General features: G+C 39.0%; 1 protein-coding gene across 3 annotated transcripts in view; it reads left to right on the top strand.

Moving 5' to 3' along the window:
• GRHL2 (grainyhead like transcription factor 2) overlaps window positions 1–24,225 on the top strand; it is a 160,829-nt gene that overhangs the window by 40,655 nt on the left and 95,949 nt on the right. For all 3 annotated transcript variants that reach the window (XM_041769136.1, XM_041769135.1, XM_041769137.1), the window contains exons 2-4: window positions 9,026–9,221; window positions 15,287–15,354; window positions 20,039–20,432. In XM_041769136.1, coding sequence (XP_041625070.1) covers window positions 9,026–9,221; window positions 15,287–15,354; window positions 20,039–20,432 — 658 coding nt within the window. The remainder of the gene's footprint in view (window positions 1–9,025; window positions 9,222–15,286; window positions 15,355–20,038; window positions 20,433–24,225) is intronic.

Raw genomic sequence — 24,225 nt, 5'->3', positions numbered from 1 at the left:
AGTGGAAGGAGTGGCCCACAGGTGCTGAGGGTACCTGGAAGAGTACTCTTTGTGTGTACAAGTGAGGTCCAAGGGGGTAAAGTGGGAATTGAACACATTAGAGGATTTTCCTGATTTAGGCTGAATTTTTTATCTTTGTTCCCATTTGGTACTTTGAAGTTACTCTAGGCATTTCATCGAATTATTTCTCTCTCTTGTCCTAGGGCCCCCCAAAGGCAAACTTCTTCTGTATTTAAGAAGTAAACATTGGGGTGCGTGAGTGGCTCAGTCAGCTAAGCGTCCAACTCTTGATTTTGGCTCAGGTCATGATCTCAGGGTTGTGAGATTGAGCCCTGTGTCAGGCTCGGCACCAGATGTAGAGTCTGCTTAAGATTCTTTCTCCCTTTCCGTCTGCACCCCTTCTACTACCTGGCTCACTCAAAAAAAAAAAAAAAGCAAATGTTGAATGCTGCATCTAGTTCCTCTGGATACACCATGTAGGAACTGGCTTGGTCATGGATGCCAAAGGCTCTGTGTTACAGTTTTCTGGGCTCAGTGGGAAAACCAGTTCTCACTTTCACATCAATCCCTCTTGCCCCAGAGTTGGGGTGCAGTCTTCTTGATTTTGGTTTCTCCTCCATTCCAAACTCTTTTGCTTTCTATTTTTTAGAATTGCACTAAAATTTCTATTTCGACATTGGTTATATACATGGTTACTTCTCTCACTTCAGGGAAATCTTTGAGATAGAAGTACATGCATGGAATGATTTGAGATAGGAGTCTGTCCTGCAGCCTTTAAAGAGACTTTTGTATTTTGTTTTATCTGCTAGAGATTTGAGCATGGTAAGATCCTCAACAATTGATTCTTTTTTTTAATTTGTAAAATGAAGTTAGTTTAAAAATGACTTTTTCCTTTAAAAATTGTAGTTTTGGTTGCTATCTAAATATAGTATATCTAATATATTCTAACTATTTACATTTCTGTCATCTCAGGTTTTTGACATTTTTCACAGGATATTTAAAAACAGATGGCCTCTATCTATGTCATACTGAAGATGAATTAAGGAGTTACTACCCTTCCTCTACCCACCCCCCAATTTATTTGTGTTGCTTAATATGATATGGAGCCTGCAGAATGTTTTAGTACCTTGGAATTCTACAAGTAATTTAAACATGTTGTCTTTATTTTCAAGAACCTTATAGACTTCCCTTTTGCACAATTTTTCTAGTACTCTGAATTCGGACATCCTCTCATTTCCTTCCATGTAAGAAATCCCTTGTGATTTTGGACTCTTGTATCCAGACTCTTTTCTCGTTCCTTCTTTTCAAGTGACTTTATTTTTTTTTTTTCTGATTATGAAAGTACAGCATAGTCAAGAATAGGCAGAAAGGAAGGATGCTTAAGAGCTCACCCTCTGGGATGCAGTTCTGAGCTTATTGCTATGTGACCTTGGGCAGATTACTTAGCACTTTCTGCTCAGTGTGTTCATCTGTGCAAAGGGCATCATTACCATTGCCTGACTTTAAGGCTATCGTAAAGAATAAAAGGTTAACCCATGTTAAGGGTTTAGAAAACTCATATCTGGCATATGGGGGTGCTCTCTAAGTATGCGTGACTTATTATTGAACACTATTTGAAAAGTGTAAAAGTAGAAAGAAGCAAATAAAAGCTCACGTTTGATCACTGGTAACATTTTGAATTTTGATTTACAGGCAAACACGTGTTAACCAGTTTTAGTTTAGCACAGATTGAGTCTCTGCAAAATCTTTTTACTTTGTGATTCTTTCTTGTCTTCTTCCTTCCACTTCCAATTGTAATACCTTTCTCCTTATGGTTGTTTCTAGTGCCCTGTGTTTTACCTTTTCTATATCTTAGTTATTTTCCTTATTCTCTCCGACTCAGTTCTGGATTACTTACTAGGTGGACTAAGGACACTAGCAAAGCTGGGACACCAATGAGAGAGAGAGAAAGGTGCAGGAGGGCGGGGGAAGGAGGAAGGGAGGAGAAGGGAGAGAGAGGTAATAAGCGTCAACCAGTGAATCAGCATATTTGGCAATAAGTATATATAAAGTGAGACTATTATTTTCAATAAACATAAGTTTTGTTTTACAGTTTATTATGATTTTTTTGTTTTTTATTTTTTTTCAAAATATTTTATTTATTTGATGGAGAGAGAGCACAAGCAGGGGGAGCAGCAGAGGGAGAGGGAGAAACAGGCTCCCACTGAGCCATGGACACTGGGTTTGATCCCAGCACCCTGGAATCATGACCTCAGCTGAAGGCAGACACAACCCGTTGAGCCACCCAGGCACCCTCACTAAAGTTTATAATTTTAAAACCTATCCATTTTGCGTGATGGAGGGCATCATATTATGTATATTGAATTAATTGGATCTTTTCTTTTTTTTTTTTTAAGTTTTTATTTATTTATTCATGATAGACAGAGAGAGAGAGAGAGAGGCAGAGACACAGGCAGAGGGAGAAGCAGGCTCCATGCAGGGAGCCCGAGGTGGGACTTGATCCCAGGTCTCCAGGATCACACCCTGGGCCAAAGGCAGGCGCCAAACCGCTGAGCCACCCAGGGATCCCCGGATCTTTTCTTTTTAAAATATATAACTGTCATTAATATGAAGATTATCAATATTACCCGAGGCTCATGGATTCATTTCATTTTCCTCGAATTCTATATGTATGAGGTCAAAGGCTAAGGTTAGAGTCATTAAGAACAAGTGCTCAGTGTAGATACTTCCTAATAAATTTCAACTCTTGTTCTAACATGGAAGCTGTCTGCTATCTCTTATGATTTCCTCTAGCAAGCACCAAAAGGAGAATATTCACTGCTGAAGGAAGACAGCAGTGGAATGACTAACATCATTGGCATTTATTTATTTATTTATTTTATTATTTTTTTAAAATTTTTATTTATTTATGATAGTCACAGAGAGAGAGAGAGAGAGAGAGAGGCAGAGACATAGGCAGAGGGGGAAGCAGGCTCCATGCACCGGGAGCCTGATGTGGGATTCAATCCCGGGTCTCCAGGATCGCACCCTGGGCCAAAGGCAGGCACCAAACCGCTGCGCCACCCAGGGATCCCACATCATTGGCATTTAAACAGTGATTTTAACCCTGGCTAGGATGATTGGTTCACCAGTTTCTATTTGCAAGTATTATTTTGTTAATGGAGAAAATGCCAAGATTCCAAAAGAAAGAATAATTGTCACTTCTTGAAACTTCACTCTTAAGTTTAGGGTCTGAATATGGCATCACCTCCACCCCTGGAGCTAAAGTAATTATATGCCAGGAATCAGCTACAGTAGATCAGCTTCAAGCTATTGAAATAGAGGAAGACTAAACCGCAAGTGCTGAACACTCAGAGTGTAAGATAAAATATTCTATGTGGAGAATAGAATTCCTATTATCTCATGATAAAGTCTGTGTGTGTGAGAGAGAGAACAAGAAAGAGATGAGAATGGGGTTTGGAGGGGGAGATTGAAGTACAGGATATAACATGAAATCCTGAGAATGATATAAAAGCTGCACTTCTGAGAGAGAGGGATGTGGCTTGTCCCGAGTGGAAAAATTATTTTGTCCCCAACTCAAGTCACTGTTGAGGATGATGGACAACAGGGTAGGAGAATGGCCCATGACTTTTAGACCTTTACTGATTGGATTTTAGTCTTCCCTTGTTTTGCCTCTGGTCTGTTATGTAAATCTGCTTGGTTTCTTAGTGTTGTAGCTCAAATTTAAGGAAAATAGAAGAATGAATCTTTAATTTAATTGGTGAGAATTAGGAGGTAAGAGAAAGTTTATATATGATCAATGCTGGTTAAATGTACAGTTATACTTCCTAAAATAAAGGCAGCCTACATTTGTGTAGCACTTTATAGCTCACAACCAACTTTACAAGTACATCATAAATTGATTTTATGAAAACATGAAAAATATGGCTCCTCCCATTCCCTGTATCACTCTTGAAACTATAACTTCTACTTAGATGTTCTGGGAAGATTATTCCACAGGGCTGCAATCTGGATTGAAGAGGGGAAACTTGAACGATAGGGAGACTAGGTAGAAGCCTGAAGAGAGAAGACCAAAGCTATGAGGATGGAATATGGTAATTGACTCTGTGTAAAGGGCAAAGAGAAATAACAGTAGCTCACGGGTACACAGCTTTTACACTGTGTCTGTGTTTAATTCTGACAAAAATACTAAGGATATCATTATTCTACTTCATTTGGGGGTATATCCCAATTTTACAAGTTAGGAAACTGATAATACAGAAAGATGAACTAACTGGTCCAGGGTTACACAGCTAGTAAGTAGTGCAGCCAGGATTTATGTCTCCAGACTGTGTTTTTTTTGTTTGTTTGTTTGTTTGTTTTTTTGTCTTTTCAGACTGTTTTAAACTAGTACACAAGATTTTATGTCTCCAGAGTCTGTATTTTAAACTAGTACACAAGATTTGATTCTAGACGACCAGAGACAGAGGTGATGGTGAGGAGTGCCCAACTGAGAAATGGTGGTTAGCTTAGTTTGGATATGTTTAGTTTAAGAGCATCTGAGCAGAAAGTGCAGAACTGGCTCTCTGGCAATATACATGTTAGTCATTAGGGTAGAAAATCAATGAAAGTCATAAGAATCAACAATGGAGACAAAAGAGCAAAGACCCCAGGATTGTCAGAATTAGAGGAATAGGAGGAGAGTTGAGGTGGAATAAAAACTAGGAAAGAATGATGAGCTGCAGAGAAGAACCACCTTCCTACAATGTCTGGGAAGCCAGGCAAGGCAAGATTCTACAGAAGTAAGAAAAGTCTGAGAAAATTCAAAGAGATTAAAAACTGGGAACAGTCTATTGGATTTTTGAACAGAAAAATAATATAACTGTTTCTAAATAAAAATAATTAATAGAATTAATGGTGATGAATAGAATCATTCTTAAAGTAATACTTCCAACTATTATTAATTGAACTATTTATAAATATCTGAGTTATTCCTTTATAACAGCTATGAGAGATTGATACCATGTTACAGATGAAGAAGGAAGCCCAGAGAAGGAAAGTAACTCATTCAAATTCAACAATTGACAAAACTGAAATTAAAACTGAGATTTATTCAACTCTAATACCATCCTCCCTCTGGATTGACACCCCACCACCCCAACAACAGTAACAAAATAAAACAAAAAACCCACAAAAACCAACGGTGACCTTTTAGGAGGTATAAAAGAAGTGGATGATGAGAAATGGATTGAAAGTGGTAATTTGTGTGAATATGTCATGCCCTCATTTTTGTTTTGTGGTCCCAAGTGGAACAGATTTATGTCTGGTTTTATTGACTATTACTGCACATATTTTTAGAAGGTAAAGACTTGGTACACTACTGTTCATTGGCTTCTCCTTAGCAAAGCATTCCTGCCTTAGACTCTTGCTAATGCTCACGGGGGGATGGTAGGTTGCCTCTGGCGGAGAGATCTGGAGCTTTTCCTGATTTGTGAGTTGTGATCTCAATCACATGACTGTTCCACCTCTTTCCCTACTTCCGCTGATGACTCATCTCTCAACTGTTTTCTCAACATCCACGAAGTGAAGTAGTGGATTAAAGAAAAAAAGGAGAACACAAAGTTGTATGTGTGACCTAAAACAGCCTTGCTGTGAATGGGTCTTAGGTGTTAATCTAAACTTTTCTCCAAAGGATCAGGGATCGAGTTTATGCTGCTGTTTACAGTTCTGTGTTTGAGGCTACCCAGAACATACTATACCTAAAACTACAAAAAGAATGTTTAAAAAATTGACCAGAGATGAAGTAGAACTGCCATTCCAAAAGATCGATTGACGAAACTTAGCTCCAGAATGTGTTCCAAACTCTGGTAAAATCTGCTCTGTGAAACTTTCCTGTCTTTATACAGGTACACGTTTGCTTAGTGTACCAGAGATTATTATTTTTTTTTATTAAACCAAGCTTTATTCAACAATGCTCTGTACCAGAGATTATAGCTTATGAAACAAACAAACAAACAAACAAAAAAACCCAAAACCAAAAAAAAAATCAGAGTCATTATGCAGTTAAAGAAAAGAGCATAAAAGCTCCTTTGGCCATCAAAAATGTGAAAGTAAACAGCTAGTCAAGTTGTACTTTCCCAGAATATCTCTTTCCACTGGTCATGTAAGGATTCATCAACCATTTCATCATAGGGGTAAGGCTGATGAATCTAAATTTATGACTGAACATTTGTGCGAAGAACCAATGAAATTGGCACTCCAGAAGACTCAGCAGGGTGGAGGAGTAGGGACTTGAAGAAGGAAGACTTGAAGAAAATCTCTCCAGTGAATCAGGATACCACTAAATGCAAACCAGGAGTTGGCTCTTATCCTGCAGCCTGGCACTTCCTGCCAGACTTTTGGAAATTAGCCAGCGTTGTAATTAACACCTTCTTTTCCCCCAGCAATATATGCTTCTCTCAGTCATCAAAGAGAATCAGATCCAATTCTTTTTCGATAATGAGGTCACTGCAAATAACATGAAGCTCTCATTTCTTCCTGTAGGATGAGCATTTTAGGAAGGCTGCATGATGGCTGGACCCTCATGGGCACAGATGGGGTTTCAGAATTTGCTGTCTCCCCCTCTACATGGGGGAATCACCCAGGATGGCCCCAGTTGAACAACTGCAGAAGGGGTGGTGGTGGCATTGCCACACCTGGGTTTACCATCTCTGCTGTCTTGGTTCTCCCCAGAGGCCTCATTTCTTCCACTTATAGACTCTTAGGATGTCACCAACATTTCTGTCCCCAAATCCAACGCTATCCTATGTAAATGAGTAATTTTTACAACATGAAAATGCTATTTTACTGTTAGATTGGAATAGTATAAATTTCTCTAGCTGATTCCAAAATGAATAGAAATGTGCTCCTTTTGTCAAATATTCCATTATTCCGAATTACCCAAACATCCTTCAGTTTGCAAAATATTTTCCACATCTACCCATTTCAGCATGGACCACCACATCCCTACCTTTAGGTCTTTGTTGAAACTTCAGCTCCTCTTTGATTCTCGAGTTAGGTTGGTCCCCTCTGTCATATACCCTCATGGCACTGTCCATTTCCCTTTCTCTCACCTTTGCTCTTGTAATGGTGGTGCTGTCTCTCCACTTGGTTATAGGCTATGTGGTCAGGGGGACAACATCTGTTTCCTGTGCCACACTGCATCCTTGATGACTAGCATAAGGCCTGGCTCCTATCCAGTTTGCGGTAAATACTTAAGGAGTATTGCTAAGCGAACAACTTCAGTTTCCCCCTAACATGGTTATCTTTAACACTTTTAAACTATAACTGACTTCACCAAAAATTGTTGCACCAGAAACTTCATAGAAACAAAGAACTGTGCATTCATCATTGTACCTGCTATTTGTATAGCACCATGTAATTTAGAGCTCTATTTTCTCTATTATGTTATTTGCTTCTCACAGGCATACTGTGAGCCTGGTAGGGTGGGCGTTGCTGTCCTTATTTAAGGCATGAAAAAGCTGAAACTCAAAGTTTTCTGTATCTGTAAATGGTGAGCAAGGACTCACTTCCAGTACCCACTGCCAGTCCATGTCACCTCACGGCCTCATGCTCAGGAAACCCTTCCACCAGGGTTTTCCCCCCTTACTTCCAGAAACCTTATTAAGACCCTTTTAATCCACTTCATTTGCAACTCATTATCATCTCTTTCTTCCCAAACAGTTTCACCAAACACCAGCACAGAGTTGAAGTCAGGGGCCTGGAGTCTATCTAGCCTAGAATTCCACTCTACTAAATGTGGATTTCCCAGTGTCATTCCCTAATAGATCTTACCACCAATGACAGTGTCATTTTCTGACCTCACACAGGCATGGCACTGTGCCAGCACAGAAAGGGCCTTCCATGCAGTCTTTATCGAGAGTGCACACCAGTTCTTTATCACAGAGTGAGCTGAGAGACCATCTCCCATTGGAAGGTCCCATAGGAGTGTCAGCAGAAAGGTTCCTCTGAAAGGAAAGGTTAGAGCTGAGTGACCATAGAGGACCCATGGTGGCTCAGTTTCCATTCATTAGTTCAGGTGTTGTCTTCACCAGTCCTGTCACTTGTCTGTATGATGTTATTAAGAGTTGTAGTGGTTATTGAATTACAATATGTCATCGTTACATTTTGGTTCTTTTTCAATGAACAAACAGTAGAGGGCCAGGAAACAATTGCCAAAGCCTCTCCAGGCTCCTTTACTTAACACCTCTAGTCCTGGCCCAGGGACCTGCTGAGGACTGTCACTGTGTTTGGGTATTTGAGTCACTGTCACATCCTCTGCAAGAAATTGCCTTGTCAATTGCTACTTTACCCAAGTTTGGCTTGGTTTGGATTGATAAATGACTCCATCCCCTTTCTGTTTCTACTGAAAATTCTCTAGATACTCTCCTCACTCTCCATGAGGATTTTATAGCCTGGAGCTTCTGTGTCATTTCAATATGATCCTGGGGGCAACACAAAATTCTCATATAGAGTCTGTGTGTTGCTTCATATTCTTATCATGCAGCATATCAGCAATGTCTTACTTACAAAATAGCTTCTGCCATTTTTAATTAAGAGACTTGGATGGGCCTATAATTTGCAAGCAATTTCAAATGTAGGTTAAACTAGATAAAAGTTTTTGGTAATTGCTAATGTATTGACTGCATTTAATATATTATACATATTTATTTATGTATGTATAATTACAACTCAGAGAGTTAAATGTCCTGCTTCCCACAGGGTCACATGCATTCTAATATTCAGTAATAAAGAGCAGTCAAATAAAAATGATTTGGCTCCTAGAATGACAGAATAGGAAAAATCAAGTGTGGAGGGAATCACCTTGCATTACTTATCCAACCTTGTAAAGACCATCATTACTTCTCAGGGCTCCATAAATGCAGTGTGGCATCCACTTCCCTTCTCCATTCTAGGGAAGTACAAATTAACCATTTAATGTATGTATTTTTAGTGGAAAAAGGAGCATTTCTCTGATAATGAACCCCACACTTCTCTTATTTTCCAGTAATAAACGACTGGTGGCATTAGTGCCCATGCCCAGTGACCCTCCATTCAATACCAGAAGAGCCTACACCAGTGAGGATGAAGCCTGGAAGTCATATTTGGAGAATCCCTTGACGGCGGCCACCAAGGCGATGATGAGCATTAACGGTGATGAGGACAGTGCTGCTGCCCTGGGCCTACTGTATGACTACTACAAGGTAGATCCTCAGCCCTGCCTCCCTCCTTTGTCTGACCCCAGAGACTCTCCTTGTTGGTATGAAGAGGGGAGAGAACATAGTATTTCCACACTCACTTTGGAATTCAGCCTGTTGCTATTCTCATTGTCTCCCTGTGTTCCCGTCAATGGAGTACAACTTCACCACTCACCCAGAGGAAGTTTTCATTTTGGAATAATTACTTCTGTGGCCTCTGTTCACATATGTACATACTATCTCCATGTAATTTGTACTTCATACCATATTGCAAATACTTCCTTTCTGCCATTTCTCTTTATGATTTTTGGTGAATAAAAATATTACAGGGGCACCTGGCACACTCTGTCAATAGAGCATGGGATTCATAACTTCGGGGTTGTGAGTTCAAGCCCCATGTTAGAGGTAGAGATTACTTTAAAAAAATTACATTGCATGGCTATACCTCAATTTAGTCATCACTTGGTTATTGAGCATTTAGGTTGCTTTTAGATTTCTCATTTTATAAGAATCATTCAGGGTTTCTAGATTTATTGATTTTTTTAAAGTTTTATAAGGAATATTCTAATGAGTGCTTTGTGGTAGACTTTTGTAGCAATTTCAAAACCTAATTTTGTTATAATCCTTCTTCTATTTGTTTTGATGGGTAATAAATATTTATTTTGAAAAGCCTTTAAAACAAAATGAATATAATTCACTTCCATTTCAAAAATACCTGCCACACAATACCTTCAAAATAGGAGTATTTTAGGAAACCTAAGGGACACAGTGGTCTGTTAGAAAGATACGATCTACTCCGTTAGCACTGGTGAAGTGTAAAAAACCAGCATGTATTTACTGAATGAGGAGAGTGCCAGCTTTGATTGTAAACAGCACTGGCTTATGCTGGGAATTGGCACAAAGGTGAAAATGGCTGTGTTTATTTTGTTGGTTGGGCACAGTGAACGCTTTATTTTAGAATAAGAACTGAGTCCCCGCCTCCTTCTCTCCCTCCATCATGAGATCATCCAAGAAGAACAATTCTCCTTTTAGTAAGCTTTAGTCTCTTCTTCCTGTTTTCCTCCTTGTTTCCTGCTTTCTCCGTCCTCCCAGCAGTTGTGTTGCACGTTTGCAAGTTGTGTTATTTCCTGTCTCCTAAACCAGAGTTCTCATACTTCTGAAGACCTTCTACCATTAATGTGACCCTGATGTAATCATTTGGGCCATGACAACTTCCTTTTGTGGCTTTTATAACTATATTAAACCAATATGTTAGCTAATAGTTTTGTAAGATGTTGAAGAAAAATGTCAAGATATATTTTGAAGACATATTGTTCTAATTTTTTAAATAGATTTTATTCCATCTCTGTGAAATGGAAATCATTTCAGATACCTGTATTAGATGGCAATTCTTTTTCATTAATGAAAAGAGAAGTATACCTCAAAACAAAATACTTAGTAATTTATTAAAGCAATGTATTTTATTTCCCATAGGTTCAGAGAGTAATTATTAGTAAATATGGTATCTAGTTACCTCTCCTCTTGCATTTTTTAATATTTAAAGGACAGTTGAAACATTTACTGTCTTGAAATATGTTCAGATGCAGAATAGAGAGTTTATGTAAAACTGAATTTGTTGCCAAGTCTATAACTCTTTCTATTGAATTAATATTTTTCAGGATTAATTTATTAATTTAAGAAATAAAATATTGAAATAAAATGTTTCCTGAAATTGTGTGGATGAATAGAGAGTTATATGGCCCCTTTTATTTCATACAAGCTATATTATATTTTTACTTGAAACATTTTAAACATTAAGAATTAGTCTTGTTTCCAGAAACTGTGCAAATGATAATTTTCGGGGCTTTGTCAGATCTCTGGCATTCACAACTTTTGTGATGGTACTAAAGTTACAACAAAGTTAAATCTACTTAGAGGGTAGACTTTTTCTCTGTATGAAGTAAAATATTAATGAAAAAAGATTCTATTTTTTGAATATGCTTTGGAAAGTTAAATTATTGTAACAGTTACTGATATATCATCACTTAAATTCTATAGATTTTTTTATACCTCTTTGGAAGTCCTAAATACACTATTTTCCCTCACTTCTAAGGTTGGAGTACATCGCCCTTCAGGGGACGATAGTGGGCTTTGTCAGAGAAAGGAGTGTGTGACACACAGCAGGCACTCAAGAAATGGTGATCTGTGTCCTTGGAAACTGCAAAGACATATCTTGGTATAATACCTCATACATTTCAAAGTCTTTTCATGTATAATTTTAAATTGTCATCATAGGATCACTGCAGTGAAGCCCATCATATTTTATTTTGTTTTGTTTTATTTTATTTTATTTTATTATTTTTTAAAATTTTTATTTATTAATTCATGAGAGAGAGAGAGAGAGAGAGAGAGAGAGGCAAAGACATAGGCAGAGGGAGAAGCAGGCTCCATGCAGGAAACCTGATGTGGGACTCGATCCTGGGACTCCAGGATCATGCCCTGAGCAGAAGGCAGGCGCTAAACCTCAGAGCCACTAGGCGTCCCAAGCCCATCATATTTTATAGTTCAGGCTACTAAATGGGATTTACTTAAGGTCACTAGACAGTCCTGTACATTTCCTAATGCTGAATAATTACACTGTATTAGTCTGCAGGGCTACCATAACAGAATATCATAGACTAGGGGGAGCTTAAACAGCAGACGTTTATTTTCTCATAGTTCTGGAAGCTGGAAGTCCAAGATCAAGGTAGTGGCAGGGTTGTTTTCCAGTGAGGCCTCTCTTCCTTCCTGCCCTTGCAGATGGCTGCCTTATGGCTGTGTGCTCATATGTGTGTGTATATTTCCCTGAGTGTATATGTTTCTTTGTAGTGTCTCTTCTTCTTATAAAGACATGTGCTATTGGATTAGGGCCCCACTGTTATGACCTCATTTAATCCTAATTACTTCCTGAAAGCCCCTATCTTGGGACGCTTGTGTGGCTCAGTGGTTGAGTGTCTTGCCTTTGGCTCAGGGTGTGATCCCAGGGTCCTGGGGTTGAGTCCGACATTGGGCTCCCTTCAGGGAGCCTGCTTCTCCCTCTGCCTATGTTTCTGCTTCTCTGTCTGTGTCTCTCATGAATAAATTTAAAAAATCTTAAAAAAACAAACAAACAAAAAAAACAACCCTATCTCCAGGTACAGTTACATTGGGGTTAGGGCTTCAACACATGATCTTTGCAGAGATACAATTCAGTCCATGACACTGTCCACCATTAGAAATTGCCTTTTTGAACCCCCACTTAAAGATGGGTTCAGCTTTTTAGAAATCCATTCAAAGTATATTAAATGAGATTATTAAAAAATAACCAATTGCTAGAATTTTCAAAATTTAGGGGCTCAAATAAAAGCCCAATTTTCTATCCAGTTCAAGCTACTTATCCATAGCAGCTTTAAAGTCAAATGTGAACTTTTGATGAATTTCAGGCATGGCAGAAAAACAACAAATTCCGTTAGTTAATTTTAAAAGTGGTTTCATTCACTTTATCTTACTTCATTTTCCTGTGAGAGAGCTGGTGGTTCATTATTATCTGATTCCAGCTCTATGAAAACATGCTTCTTTGGCTAATTGGTTCCTATCTGTTTTGTTGACCATGTAGTGCTGGAAACCAGTTTGTTGGTTTGCTTGTTTGTCCGTTTATATAGCCCATTTATCTGTCTTTCTATCTGTATATCCACCTATCTATCCACCCATCTAATATTCATTAACTAGCTGTGACCGTCCAGCAATGGTGGTAGATATGGAGGTGGAATGGATATCCAAAGACAGAGAGGACTTTGATGGCTCTGCTGAGAGAAGGAGCATTGTGTGTTTGAGATACAGTGTGGCTACATGCACAGCACTGATCGAGGCTGCTCAAGTTGAGGTGGGAACTTTTTGGAGCCATGTTTTCAAGAGTAATAGAAAGCATTGAAGAATTTCAAGTTTGAGTGTAATGAGATTAGACTTGCATTTTTAAAGTGAGTCTGGATCTTCTTAATGGATCCAGTGGATTTGCAGGGACTAAGTGAAGAAGAGAAGAGACCAGTTGGGAGGCTGAATCAGTAGCCCAGACAAGAGGTATTGGAGGCTGAACCAGGAGGCAAACATCCAGAAGGAAGTAGATGGATTTGAGACATATGGGATTTAGCATAAGTGTCTTCAAGACTCATGTTAGAACATGTATCCACAGTTCATTTTTAAGGCTGAATAATATTCCATTGTATACATATATACCATATTTTGTTTGTTCATTATCTGTGAACAGACATTTGGTTTTTTTCCAGCTTTTGGCTATTGTGAATAATGATACTGTGAACATTATGTTTTTCTGTCAACTTCAGTTGGTGGTAGAAGCTATGTTTCATTCACCTCATTTCTATCTAGCACTTAGCAATGCCTGGCACATTGTAAACCCTCAACATTGACATGTGAACAAAAGACTTAAAATTGATTTATTTTATTTTTATTTATTTATTTTACTTTTTTAAGATTTTATTTATTTATTTATGAGAGACAGAGAGAGGCAAAGACATAGGCAGAGAGAGAAGCAGGCTCCCTGTGGAGAGCCCAATGTGGGACTTGATCCCAGGATCCCAGGATCACAACCTGAGCCAAAGGCAGACGTTCAACCACTAAGCCACCCAGATGCTCTGATTTATTTTATTTTTGTTTAACAAATGCTTATAAAGTACCAGATATTCCAAGTGCTTTGAAAAAAATTAATTCATTTAATTTTAGTAAAAATGCTGTGAGACATAAGACTGCCATTAAGCATGGTTTACAGATAGGGAAAGTGAGGCAGAGTTTAGTTACTGATAGAGCTGAGATTCGAACCTAGATAATCAGGTCTGGATCTTGACTGGTAGCTACTGTGCTATGCTGCCTCTCTTATCCAGCTGACTGGGCTTGCCTATGTATCCAGGTGAGTGGAAACCATAAAAAATTCTGGAAGAATCCAGAAGAGAGATACTTTTCATAAAGGCTCTTTTATGTCAAAATAATGAAGGCTGCATTTGCGTACAAAGGAGTGAGGCTAGCATGAAAATGTGGAGATGTGCCAAAAAACCACAAAAATAAAAACAAAGCAAAACATCCAATCAACCACAAAAACAAATCTAAACCTTTTATTCATGTGTTTGAAAACTATGGCAGAGACAAGAGAATGTTCTGTACTGCAGTGGGGCGATTGGATGGTGGTCAGAAATGTGGCTGGTAGAGGCATCTCTTTTCTATAGTAGCACATTTTCACTAATCTTCCAGGTAATGTGTTGGTGTTGTGGTTGCCAAGACAATAACAAAAGTGCATTAGAAGAACAATTATGGAAGCAAGGCTACAAGCTATGGAGGGGTGGTGGTTCAAGGATGGTCCAGGTATACTACATGCTGCTGTCCTTCTGCACGGGACAGCCTCATGCCCTTTGCTCCTCTCAGTGTCAGCACCTGAGGTCCCTCCTCAGAGTGGAAGGTCCGCTCCTGTTCTTTGAGAGGATGCTAAACCCAAGGTGATTTCTGTCTGTTCCAGGGTCCAGTTTCCCCCACCACTCATGGTGTTCCTTTCCCCTCATTCACTCCCAAGGTGGAGCAGGGTTGGTTGGGGAGGGTGGTCACGTCCAGGCAGAGTTGCCTGTGTCAGCAGGTGCACAGCACAACCAAGATCGTTATGGCCTTCTGTTTATCATCACCCCTTTTGTGTCTGAGTGTCATTGCCACTCAGACTACTCATCTGCCTATAGCAGATGTGCCACCTTTTCCTGGAGAACATTCCTTTTTTTTTTAAATTTTTTTTTAAATTTTTATTTATTTATGATAGTCACAGAGAGAGAGAGAGAGAGAGAGGCAGAGACATAGGCAGAGGGAGAAGCAGGCTCCATGCACCGGGAGCCTGATGTGGGATTCGATCCCGGGTCTCCAGGATCGCGCCCTGGGCCAAAGACAAGCGCCAAACCGCTGCGCCACCCAGGGATCCCCCTGGAGAACATTCCATTAGAATATCTTTGCTTATGCTGGTCTCTAGCTCTACACTTACTCACAGTTACATCTACATAAGTCTGACTGATGCTTGGTAATATTTCTAGGTTCCCCGAGACAAGAGGCTGCTGTCTGTAAGCAAAGCAAGTGACAGCCAAGAAGAACAGGATAAAAGGTATGGTGTTATGTAAAGGAATATGCCGGGCTCCCCAAATAATTCTTTTTCTGTATTTTTGAAAACAACAGCATTAAACTATAATTTTTGCTTTTGAGAGGAGATGGGATCAAGGAGTTTAGCCTCTTCTGTCTTTTAGTCTGGACCCAAACTGGATCTCTTAGTAGGGAGAGCAAATTGCATATTTTGGTTGTGTATTCAAAGGGTCATCAGCAGGTTCTTGATATATCCTATCTTCTTTCAAGAAGGCTGAAAATCTGTGGTTAGAGGTGAAACACTGGCAAGTTTGCCAGGGCAAACTTTTCTGATCATTTCCATGGCTGGATAATTGTAATCAAGTCCCTGAGGGAGTGAGCCATGTAGAGATTGCTTTTGATGAGTGGGAGAGGAAGGAGACTGGGCTGTTTCTCCCTCCAGGAGGCAGCTGGTAGAGAGCCATGAGTAGCAGCAGACACCATGAGGGTGCAGGGTCAAGAAAGATGTTAGGAGATCATTATGTGACCCCCACCTTTCCTGCAACCCTGAATTAAGAACCAACTGAGAAACAAGATGCAGACAGATTGAAATTAAAAAGGAAAAAAAAAATCAGTTTTATTTTTGATTAAGCCAATGGAGAATGAGATTTTATTTTTTTTTATTTTTATTTATTTATTTTTTTTTTTGGAGAATGAGATTTTAGAATCCAGAGTTTGCAAGGTGTCCATCCTGATTTAGATATGTCTACTCACCCAATCTCAGGCAGGTCTCCAGGCCTCCCTGAAGGGACAGGCCACCATGGTATGGCAGTGGTGACTAGAGTTCTCTCTCTTCAGCCAGGATGATCCAGACCTAACGAGGGAAAGGGAGGGATTGAACCTCCTCACTCAGCTGCTTCTCCCAGACCCACCAATCAAATGTCTCCCTCTTCTGCTGAGGAATGGGGAGAAGCCACAGTGTTTTCCTCTTGGTGGTTCTTTTATATGGGAATATGAAGCCAGGAGAAATGAAATCCCCTGCTAGCACATACATCAGAATCTTACCTGACCTTGAGAGGAACTGCTTGTGACATGATGATCTTGTTATATGACTACCACCCAGCAGCTCCGGGCTGTGCATCACCCCCAAAGTACATCCTCAGCAGAGATTAAGCTGTCTGCATCTGGTTTACAGTTTCAGAGGGATCTTCTGATGCTCCATAGTGTCTTGGGGCCATGGGCTCTCGTTAGTAGCCCACAGGGAGAAAGAGCCTGACATTCTTCAGGTCCTGTGGCTTTTCCTCCATTTAGCCAGTATTTATTAAGCTAAGCATGTCCTGTCTGCTAAATCGTATACCAGTATCATAGAAGAGTCAGGGGAAAACACGTTTGAAGATATGTGCTCTGTCTGTATCATAAAGGACAAAAGAGATCATTTTTCGTAAAAGCATCTTTTAGAACAACATTAAAGGGTGACAGCCCCTCATTTTTTTTTTTTTTAAGATTTTATTTATCTGTTCATGAGAGACACAGAGAGAGGCAGAGCCATAGGCAGAGGGAGAAGCAGCAGGGAGCCTGACGTGGGACCTCGGGATCACGCCCTGAGCCAAAGGCAGATGCTCAATTGCCAAGCTGCCCAGGCGTCCCAGGCCCTCATATTTTAATTTATTTTTGTGATTTCAGTGGAGCACCTTCAAAAACACTGGCAGTGAGGTATAGACAAAACCACCTTGTATAGACTAATTATGACTGAGACTTCTGGTTGAATTTAATTTGGAAGGATATCATTTGGTCTGCAATGTATTTTCATGAATTAAGGTGCCATGTGCTAGCATGATATCATTACAACCGTCTGTATAGAGAAGTTGGTACATGGAAAAATAACTGAAAATCTTGATGGCATGATCCAAAATTTTTAAAAAGTATTTTTAATGCACTATTCTTAGCATTGCATTTTTCTCGTATTACAATATTCTGTTCAGTTTTAAATTCTATTGCAGGTGATTCAGTAGATCCAAATAATTCTTACTTTGTTCTAATCATCCATTTTTTGGACATCTTTCTGAAGTTCTTGAGCCTCTAAAACTACCGTTCTACCAAGGCGGGTACACGTTGTAGGATGATGCTGCATCTAATATTCCCATGTATGGTAATGACGATTTGACTAGGTTTATACAATTCTATAGTTCACTAATAATTGTTTATTTTTATTTTTCAAAGGTTTTTATTTATTTATTTATTTATTCATGAGAAACAGAGAGAGAGGCAGACATAGGCAGAGAGAGAAGCAGGCTCCATGCAGGGATCTCCATGCGGGACTTGATCCAGGGGACTCCAGGATTGTGCCCTGGGTTGAAGGCAGGCGCTCAACCGTTGAGCCACCCAGGCGTTCCACTAATATTTGTTTGTAAGAATGCCCCAAATATTTTGACTTGTGTTTTGCATGAATTTAAAGACCTAATAAATTTGGCCTGAAATGGAGTTAGTGAACTTTGAATATTTTGTCAAAGGCAGTAAGTCTGTGTTTGTGTAGAGTCCAGAGGAGCGGAACTGGACACTTGCTTTGGTAGCTAATCAATGTAGACCAGCTCCTTTTACATCCAACTTATAGGACATTATCCACAAATATTAATAGTTAATCCTCCATGAAAGAGTCTGAGGTAAAATTAGTTTGGGAAATTCTGGGTTATAATTAAACAGGTGAAGGAATGCCTGGGGGCGTTTACTGTGTTACGTTTGTGGCCCACAACAGGCTAGCTTTGTTATGGCAATTTTAAAAAAAATACTGATTTTGTCATAGAGTGTTTTCTTTGAGGAACATCTATTAACATTCCATGCAGTGTTCTAAACAATGGAGTTTAGGAAATGCTGACATAAATGGGTGGTCTGGATTTGGCATCATCTAGCTAACTGGACTCAAGTTAAACGTAATTTCTAAATTTTTGCTGTGTCTTATATACGGAGTCATGTTATTGCTATGACCATGGAAGCAGGTTAGTACTTAAAGCAGAATGTTTGTCGACTTGCCATTTTATACTTTAAAGGATTACTTTCTAGAATGATTTCTACAGATTTGTGACAGGCTCCAAGAAATTTCAGTATTTTTCTGTTGGCTCTGTTCATGTGAAGCCATGTTTTCCTCAAGCTTCATTCACGTTGAGGATTTGTCTGAGAAATCAAAGCTAAAACTACAGAGTCTTGCTTGACAGGTAAGCTCAGAGGAGTCAGGAGAGATTAATTCTGGGAAGAACCAATTTTATTCAAGTATTTTTCTATGAGAGATGCCAGTTAGCCGCAGAAATCACACTAATTTAAAAGAAAAAAAAAAAACAGACATTGGAGACAGGACTCCATGCAAAATATGTATTTTTTTCTCCATATCATTTAGAATAATCTATAAATAAGTGAGAGGTGACCCCAAATTTAACTTACTGCAGGGACTTTGCTAGTAAAATCGTTGTGCTATTAACAATACTCTTCCATTGACGGATTTCTCTTTGCTATTGCTGTCTCCCAGAATTCTATAGTATAAATGGAAAGTATTTTATTCCAGCCTGGTGAGAATGAATTTTCCAAACCCTCTCCTTTCTCTCTGTACCAGTCAGGAGGTCTGAGATCTGAGAGATCTTGTTTTACATTAGCCCAAGTTATACCACCACTGTTCCTCAAGTCGTGAAAGTCATTCAATGAAGAGGATATCAATGAGCCCGTGTTGTTTCTCAATTTAGTGAAAATATCTTAATGATAAATTCTCATTGCCTTTTTTTTTCTACAAGGTTAACCCACAGAACTGTGAAAAATATTCTTCCCACTGCCCCCTTTAAATTATTGTCTTCCCCTCACCCTTTTAAAAAAGCTATTTTATTACTTTTTCCTTTGAAAGTTTTCAAACATATCTAGGTGTCTCATACCCATCCAATTCTCCAGATTCGCAGTGGTAACTTTTTATTATATCTGCTTAATTTCTACCTTTCTCTCTTTTCTTTCTTCTTCTTCTTCTTTTTTATTAATTGCAGTAATCTTTAAAATAAGTTCCTGACATCGTGTCATTTCATCTTTAACTACTTCTCATCTGTATCTCTAAATAAAAAGGATGTTTTATAGCATAATCCAAAATCATTATCACATCTAACTAAATGAACGATACTTCCTTAATGTCACCTAACTCCCAGTCCATATTCAATTGCCTCAAAGATCCTATTGTCTCATAAATGCCTTTTTGGTTTTTCAGATCAAGATCCAAACAAGATCTACTCATCCTATTTGTTATAACTTTCAAATCTTTTAATCTAGAACAAGCTTCCCATTCTCTTTTCTTTTTTTCATGCCTCTAACTTATTGAAGAAACCAGGTCAGTAAGATGTACTACGTTGTGTTTGTATGATTGTTTCCTTTTGATGTTGTTTAAGTCATTCTTCTAGAGTCCTGTAATTTCAGAGAGCTGGGAATTAGATATAAAGACTTGCTTAAATTTAGGGTCACCTTTTTTTTCTCCCCAATTGCACTTTATAGGTGGGTTGATTGCATGGTACTACGAAACACATGCCCTACTTCTATTGATGTGCAAAGATCCTCTGCATTCCATTGTAAAATTCACCATCAACTTTTCCCCTAATGCTATTAACATCTACCGATTATTGCTTGTATCAGTTATTTTATTAGGAGTTGCAAAATGCTGATTTTTCTAATTCTGTTATGTTGTGTGTGGGGGCGTGGGTTTCACCATGCAGAAACTGTCTTGGCACCAGTGAAGCCCAGGGTAATTTGAGTGGAGGAGAAAACCGAGTGCAGGTCCTAAAGACTGTTCCAGTGAACCTTTCCCTAAATCAAGACCACCTGGAGAATTCAAAACGAGAACAGTATAGTACAAACATCTCTGAGAGCCCAGCGATCATCCCCGTGTCAGGAATCACAGTGGTGAAAGCTGAAGATTTCACACCTGTTTTCATGGCCCCACCGGTGCACTATCCCCGGGGAGATGGTGAGGAACAACGTGTGGTTATCTTTGAACAGACTCAGTATGGCGTGCCCTCCATGGCCAGCCATAACACCTACCTCAAAGATGACCAACGCAGCACCCCGGACAGCACTTACAGTGAGAGCTTCAAGGATGGAAACACTGAGGTGAGTACCTGGCGCTGTCATCTGCAGCCAGAACCTAAACCCAGAGACCCCAGCTAATTTTGTTTCTGTTTGCTTTTTAAGTGGGATAGTTTAATTAAACTGCGAGTGGGGTTTAAAAAAAATGTGTCTGTATCTTTATAAAAAGTTTTTAATAAATCTTTGATCTATGTGTGCAGAGGAGTATTTCTATTTTTCTTGACCCCTGGATGCCTGCGTGACTTAGTTAATCATCCGACTCTTAATTTTGGCTCAGATCATGATGTCAGGGTTGTGAGATTGAGCCCCACATTGGGCTCCGCACTAAGTGTGGAGCCTGCGTATGATTCTTTCTCTCTTCCCTCTGCCCCTGCCCCACACCCTGCTGGCATGCTGTCTCACTCTCTCTCGAAAAATAAAATAAAAAATAATAAAAATTTTTCTTGACCCTTAAATGATATTTCGTTGTTTTAGTTTTAGTCTTGAAATTAAATATTTATGAGGAATGAAGAGACGTTTGTGTGGAAACTTCCTACTTTGTAAAGTTTTTCTAGTTTTAACCTTCCAAGTGGTAGCTGAAGGTGTTCCCTATGCATTTTTGAAAGAGTGTAACTCTTTAAGAGCTAGTGTGATGAGATACTCAAGAAGGAATCTGTATTATCATAATCAAGTATGTATATGTATACCTTTTATACTTTACAGATAGAAACCACATATTCTTTTCACATGTCTGTAGAACTTACACAAACAAGATTCTCTGATTTTTTTTTAATTTTTAAAGTTTTTAAAAAAGATTTATTTATTTGCTTTAAAGAAGGAGGAGGGGGGCAGAGGGAGAGAGAATCTCTCCAGCTCATTCCACACTAACTGTGGAGCCTGGTTTGGTGTTTTAGCTCACGATCCTTAACCGACTAAACCATCCAGGTGCCCCCTGCTTGTTTGTTTAAAATTCACAAGTTTTAAGTGAAGTTTGAAAGTTTTGATTAATTGTATATAATGTCAGAATCCATAGATATTTCCCTCACCCTAAAAGTTTTCTTGACCCCCTGCATGTGAAACCTCCTCCTCTCTCTGGCTCTGGGCAAGCACTGATCTGCCTTCTGTCTATAGTTTCACTTTTTCTTTTACTTTTTGAGTTGCTGTTTTGTTGCTTGTTTTAAAAGCTTGTTTTGTTTCCTTGCTAAATAGTATTCCGTAGTAAGCTGTATTACAGTCTGTTGATCTGTTCACCAATTAATGAACAGATTTGGTTGCTTCTGGTTTTGGCTAGTTTAAATAATGGGGCTGTGAACAGTCCTACGTATGCTTTCATGTGGACGTGTGTTTTCGTTTCCTAGGTAAATACCTAGGACTGGAATTGCTGGGTCATGTGGTAAATGTGTGTGTAACTTTATAAGATACTGCTGTACAGCATTTCAAGGTGGCTGTACCTTTTACCTTCCCACTAGCAGTATATGTGGGTTCCCATTTGCCTTATCCTCGCCCAAACGTGGTATTGTCGGTCTTTCTAACGGGCTTTTTTAGTGGATGTGTGATGGTATCTCATTGTGGTTTGAATTTTCTCTTCTTTCATGTGTAGTGATGTTGAACATCATTTCATGTGCCATGTTTGGTCATTCTTATAACTTCTTCTATGAAATATCTTTTGAAATATTTTGCTCAATTTTTAAATTGGGTTATCTGTCTTCCTTTAATTAAGAGTTCCTTAAATAATGTGAAGTCAATTACATGTTTTACAGTCTGGTAGCCTTTTTGTTTTTTTAACTATGTCTTTCAAAAAGCATCAGTATTTAATCTTGATGAAGTACATTTAATCAATTTTTTTTTTCTTTCGTAGTTGATGGCTTTTGATGTATTGCTTGAGAAATCTTGGTCCAACCCAATGTTGCAAAGATTTTCTCTTGCTTTTAATAGTTTTATCTCTCACATATAGTTTATAATCCATCCTGAGCTAACTTTTGTAACTTTCGTAATGGCATAACGGAATGGTCAAGGTCCATTTGTGTGTGTGTGGGGGGTATCTATATCCAGTGGGTCTAGCACCATTTGTTAGAAAGACAGTCTTGTCTCCATGTAGTTGCCTTGGGATCTGGTGTAATCTTGAATTAGTTCTCTAATGTTTGACCTAGAATTCTTAACGCATTTTTTTTTTTAATTGGTTCATGTCAGCTTCTTTGACACTTAGGAGCAATGCCTCTGTATTTGAGATGAGGGTCATGGCCTTCCCATTTTTTCTGTTTACCTAGGACAATAAAAGACAATGGCAACAGGCAAACCTCCTTTTCCTAAAAAATTTCCTAAAGAGGAGTTAGTGTGGTGGCAGTGTGCCAAGTGCTTGCAGCCTGTTGCCCACTTAGTTACCATTGGGACAAAATGCAGCTACCTCATGTTGAGATTGCATCCCAAATAATATTTAAAAATAATAAACATTTGATGGGCCTACTTACTATATGCTGGACATCATTCTGAGTGAAATATACTCATTTAATCCTGAAGAAATCCCTATGAGGTATGAACTATTTTTGTCATCTCTATTTTCCAAGTGAGGAAACTGAGGCATAGAGAGCCTGCCGATGTCCATGGTCATATTGCAGTAAGTGGCAGAGATGCGACTCATCCCAAGCTCTCAGGCTCCAGAAACAATGTCCTTACCGATTATCTCTACACTCTTAAAGAAGACTGTGTGGGGTCTTCTAATCCTCAGTAGTTCCATTCTTTTTTTTTTTTTTTTTAAGATTTTATTTATTTACTCATGAAAGACACAGAGAGAGGCAGAGACATAGGCAGAGGGAGAAGCAGGCTCCCTGTGGGGAGCCCTATGTGGGACTAGATCCCAGACTCTGAGATCACACCCTGAGCCAAAGGCAGGTGCTCAACCATGAGCCACCCAGGCATCCCAGTAGTTCGATTCCTAAACATTTTTTTTTTTTTAAACTGAGTGTCCTTTATCAATGTCATTGCACCTTTCTTATCTTTCAGATGGGGGAAGAAGAGCAAAGGGACTGGCTCTCTGCAGTGTTGGCAGGGAGTTAGGTAGATAGGCTGCTCTGGTAGCCCTTCTTCTTCGGGCACCAGCCATTCCTGAATTCCTGTTGTATTCTTTGAAATTGGGGAAAAGCAAAGTGAGACAAGATAAATTCCCTGCCCTTAAGAGGCTACCATATTTCTTGAGTTCTGGTAGCTTTATAATCAAACTTTTAATGTCCTTGTAATAAAAAATATTGTCTTAAACTTAGCTTTCTTAGCTTCCTGGGCCATATTGCTTGAAATAGTTAATAGCTGGAGTGCTTCTGCAGGAAATGCAAATTACTCCACATGGGAATGTCAGGCTCATGCTTTTTCACTAAAAGTTTGCCACTGATGTTTTTCTCACCAGGTGTGGAAATATTCCATTAGTCACAGAAGAGCCCATGGATGTGGCCCAATGTCAACAGAACCATCAAGCTGTTTGGGGGGTGTGTTATCAGTTGTGTTTGTGTTGTAGATAAGGAGGCCTGTGAAAGGAAACTATTGTGTTTGGGTTTTATTTGGAAGTAGATGAGAAAGTAACTTACCAGAAACTCAGTGTGAAGACTGTTCTCACTAAATATGGTTTAGCTGCCCTCTTAGCTTTGGAAATCAGTGTTTATTTTGCATATTGTATTTAAATCTGACATAAATTAAATCATGGCATTCCTAACTGGTTGTAAGATTAGGTGAGTTCAGAGTAATTTCACCAAGTGAATTTCACTAAGAAAAGCTTGTCTAAAATCTAGTACTTCTGTTAGGCAAGCTATTAAAATGTTTAGGATTCTTGTTGGATTGGCAAATTTCATTT

Source organism: Vulpes lagopus, chromosome 9 (assembly GCF_018345385.1).
Source record: "Vulpes lagopus strain Blue_001 chromosome 9, ASM1834538v1, whole genome shotgun sequence".
In the NCBI taxonomy this organism is placed as follows: Eukaryota; Metazoa; Chordata; class Mammalia; order Carnivora; family Canidae; genus Vulpes; species Vulpes lagopus.
The sequence above is the reverse complement of the archived record's forward strand: the minus strand, read 5'-3'. Positions and strand labels throughout refer to the sequence as shown.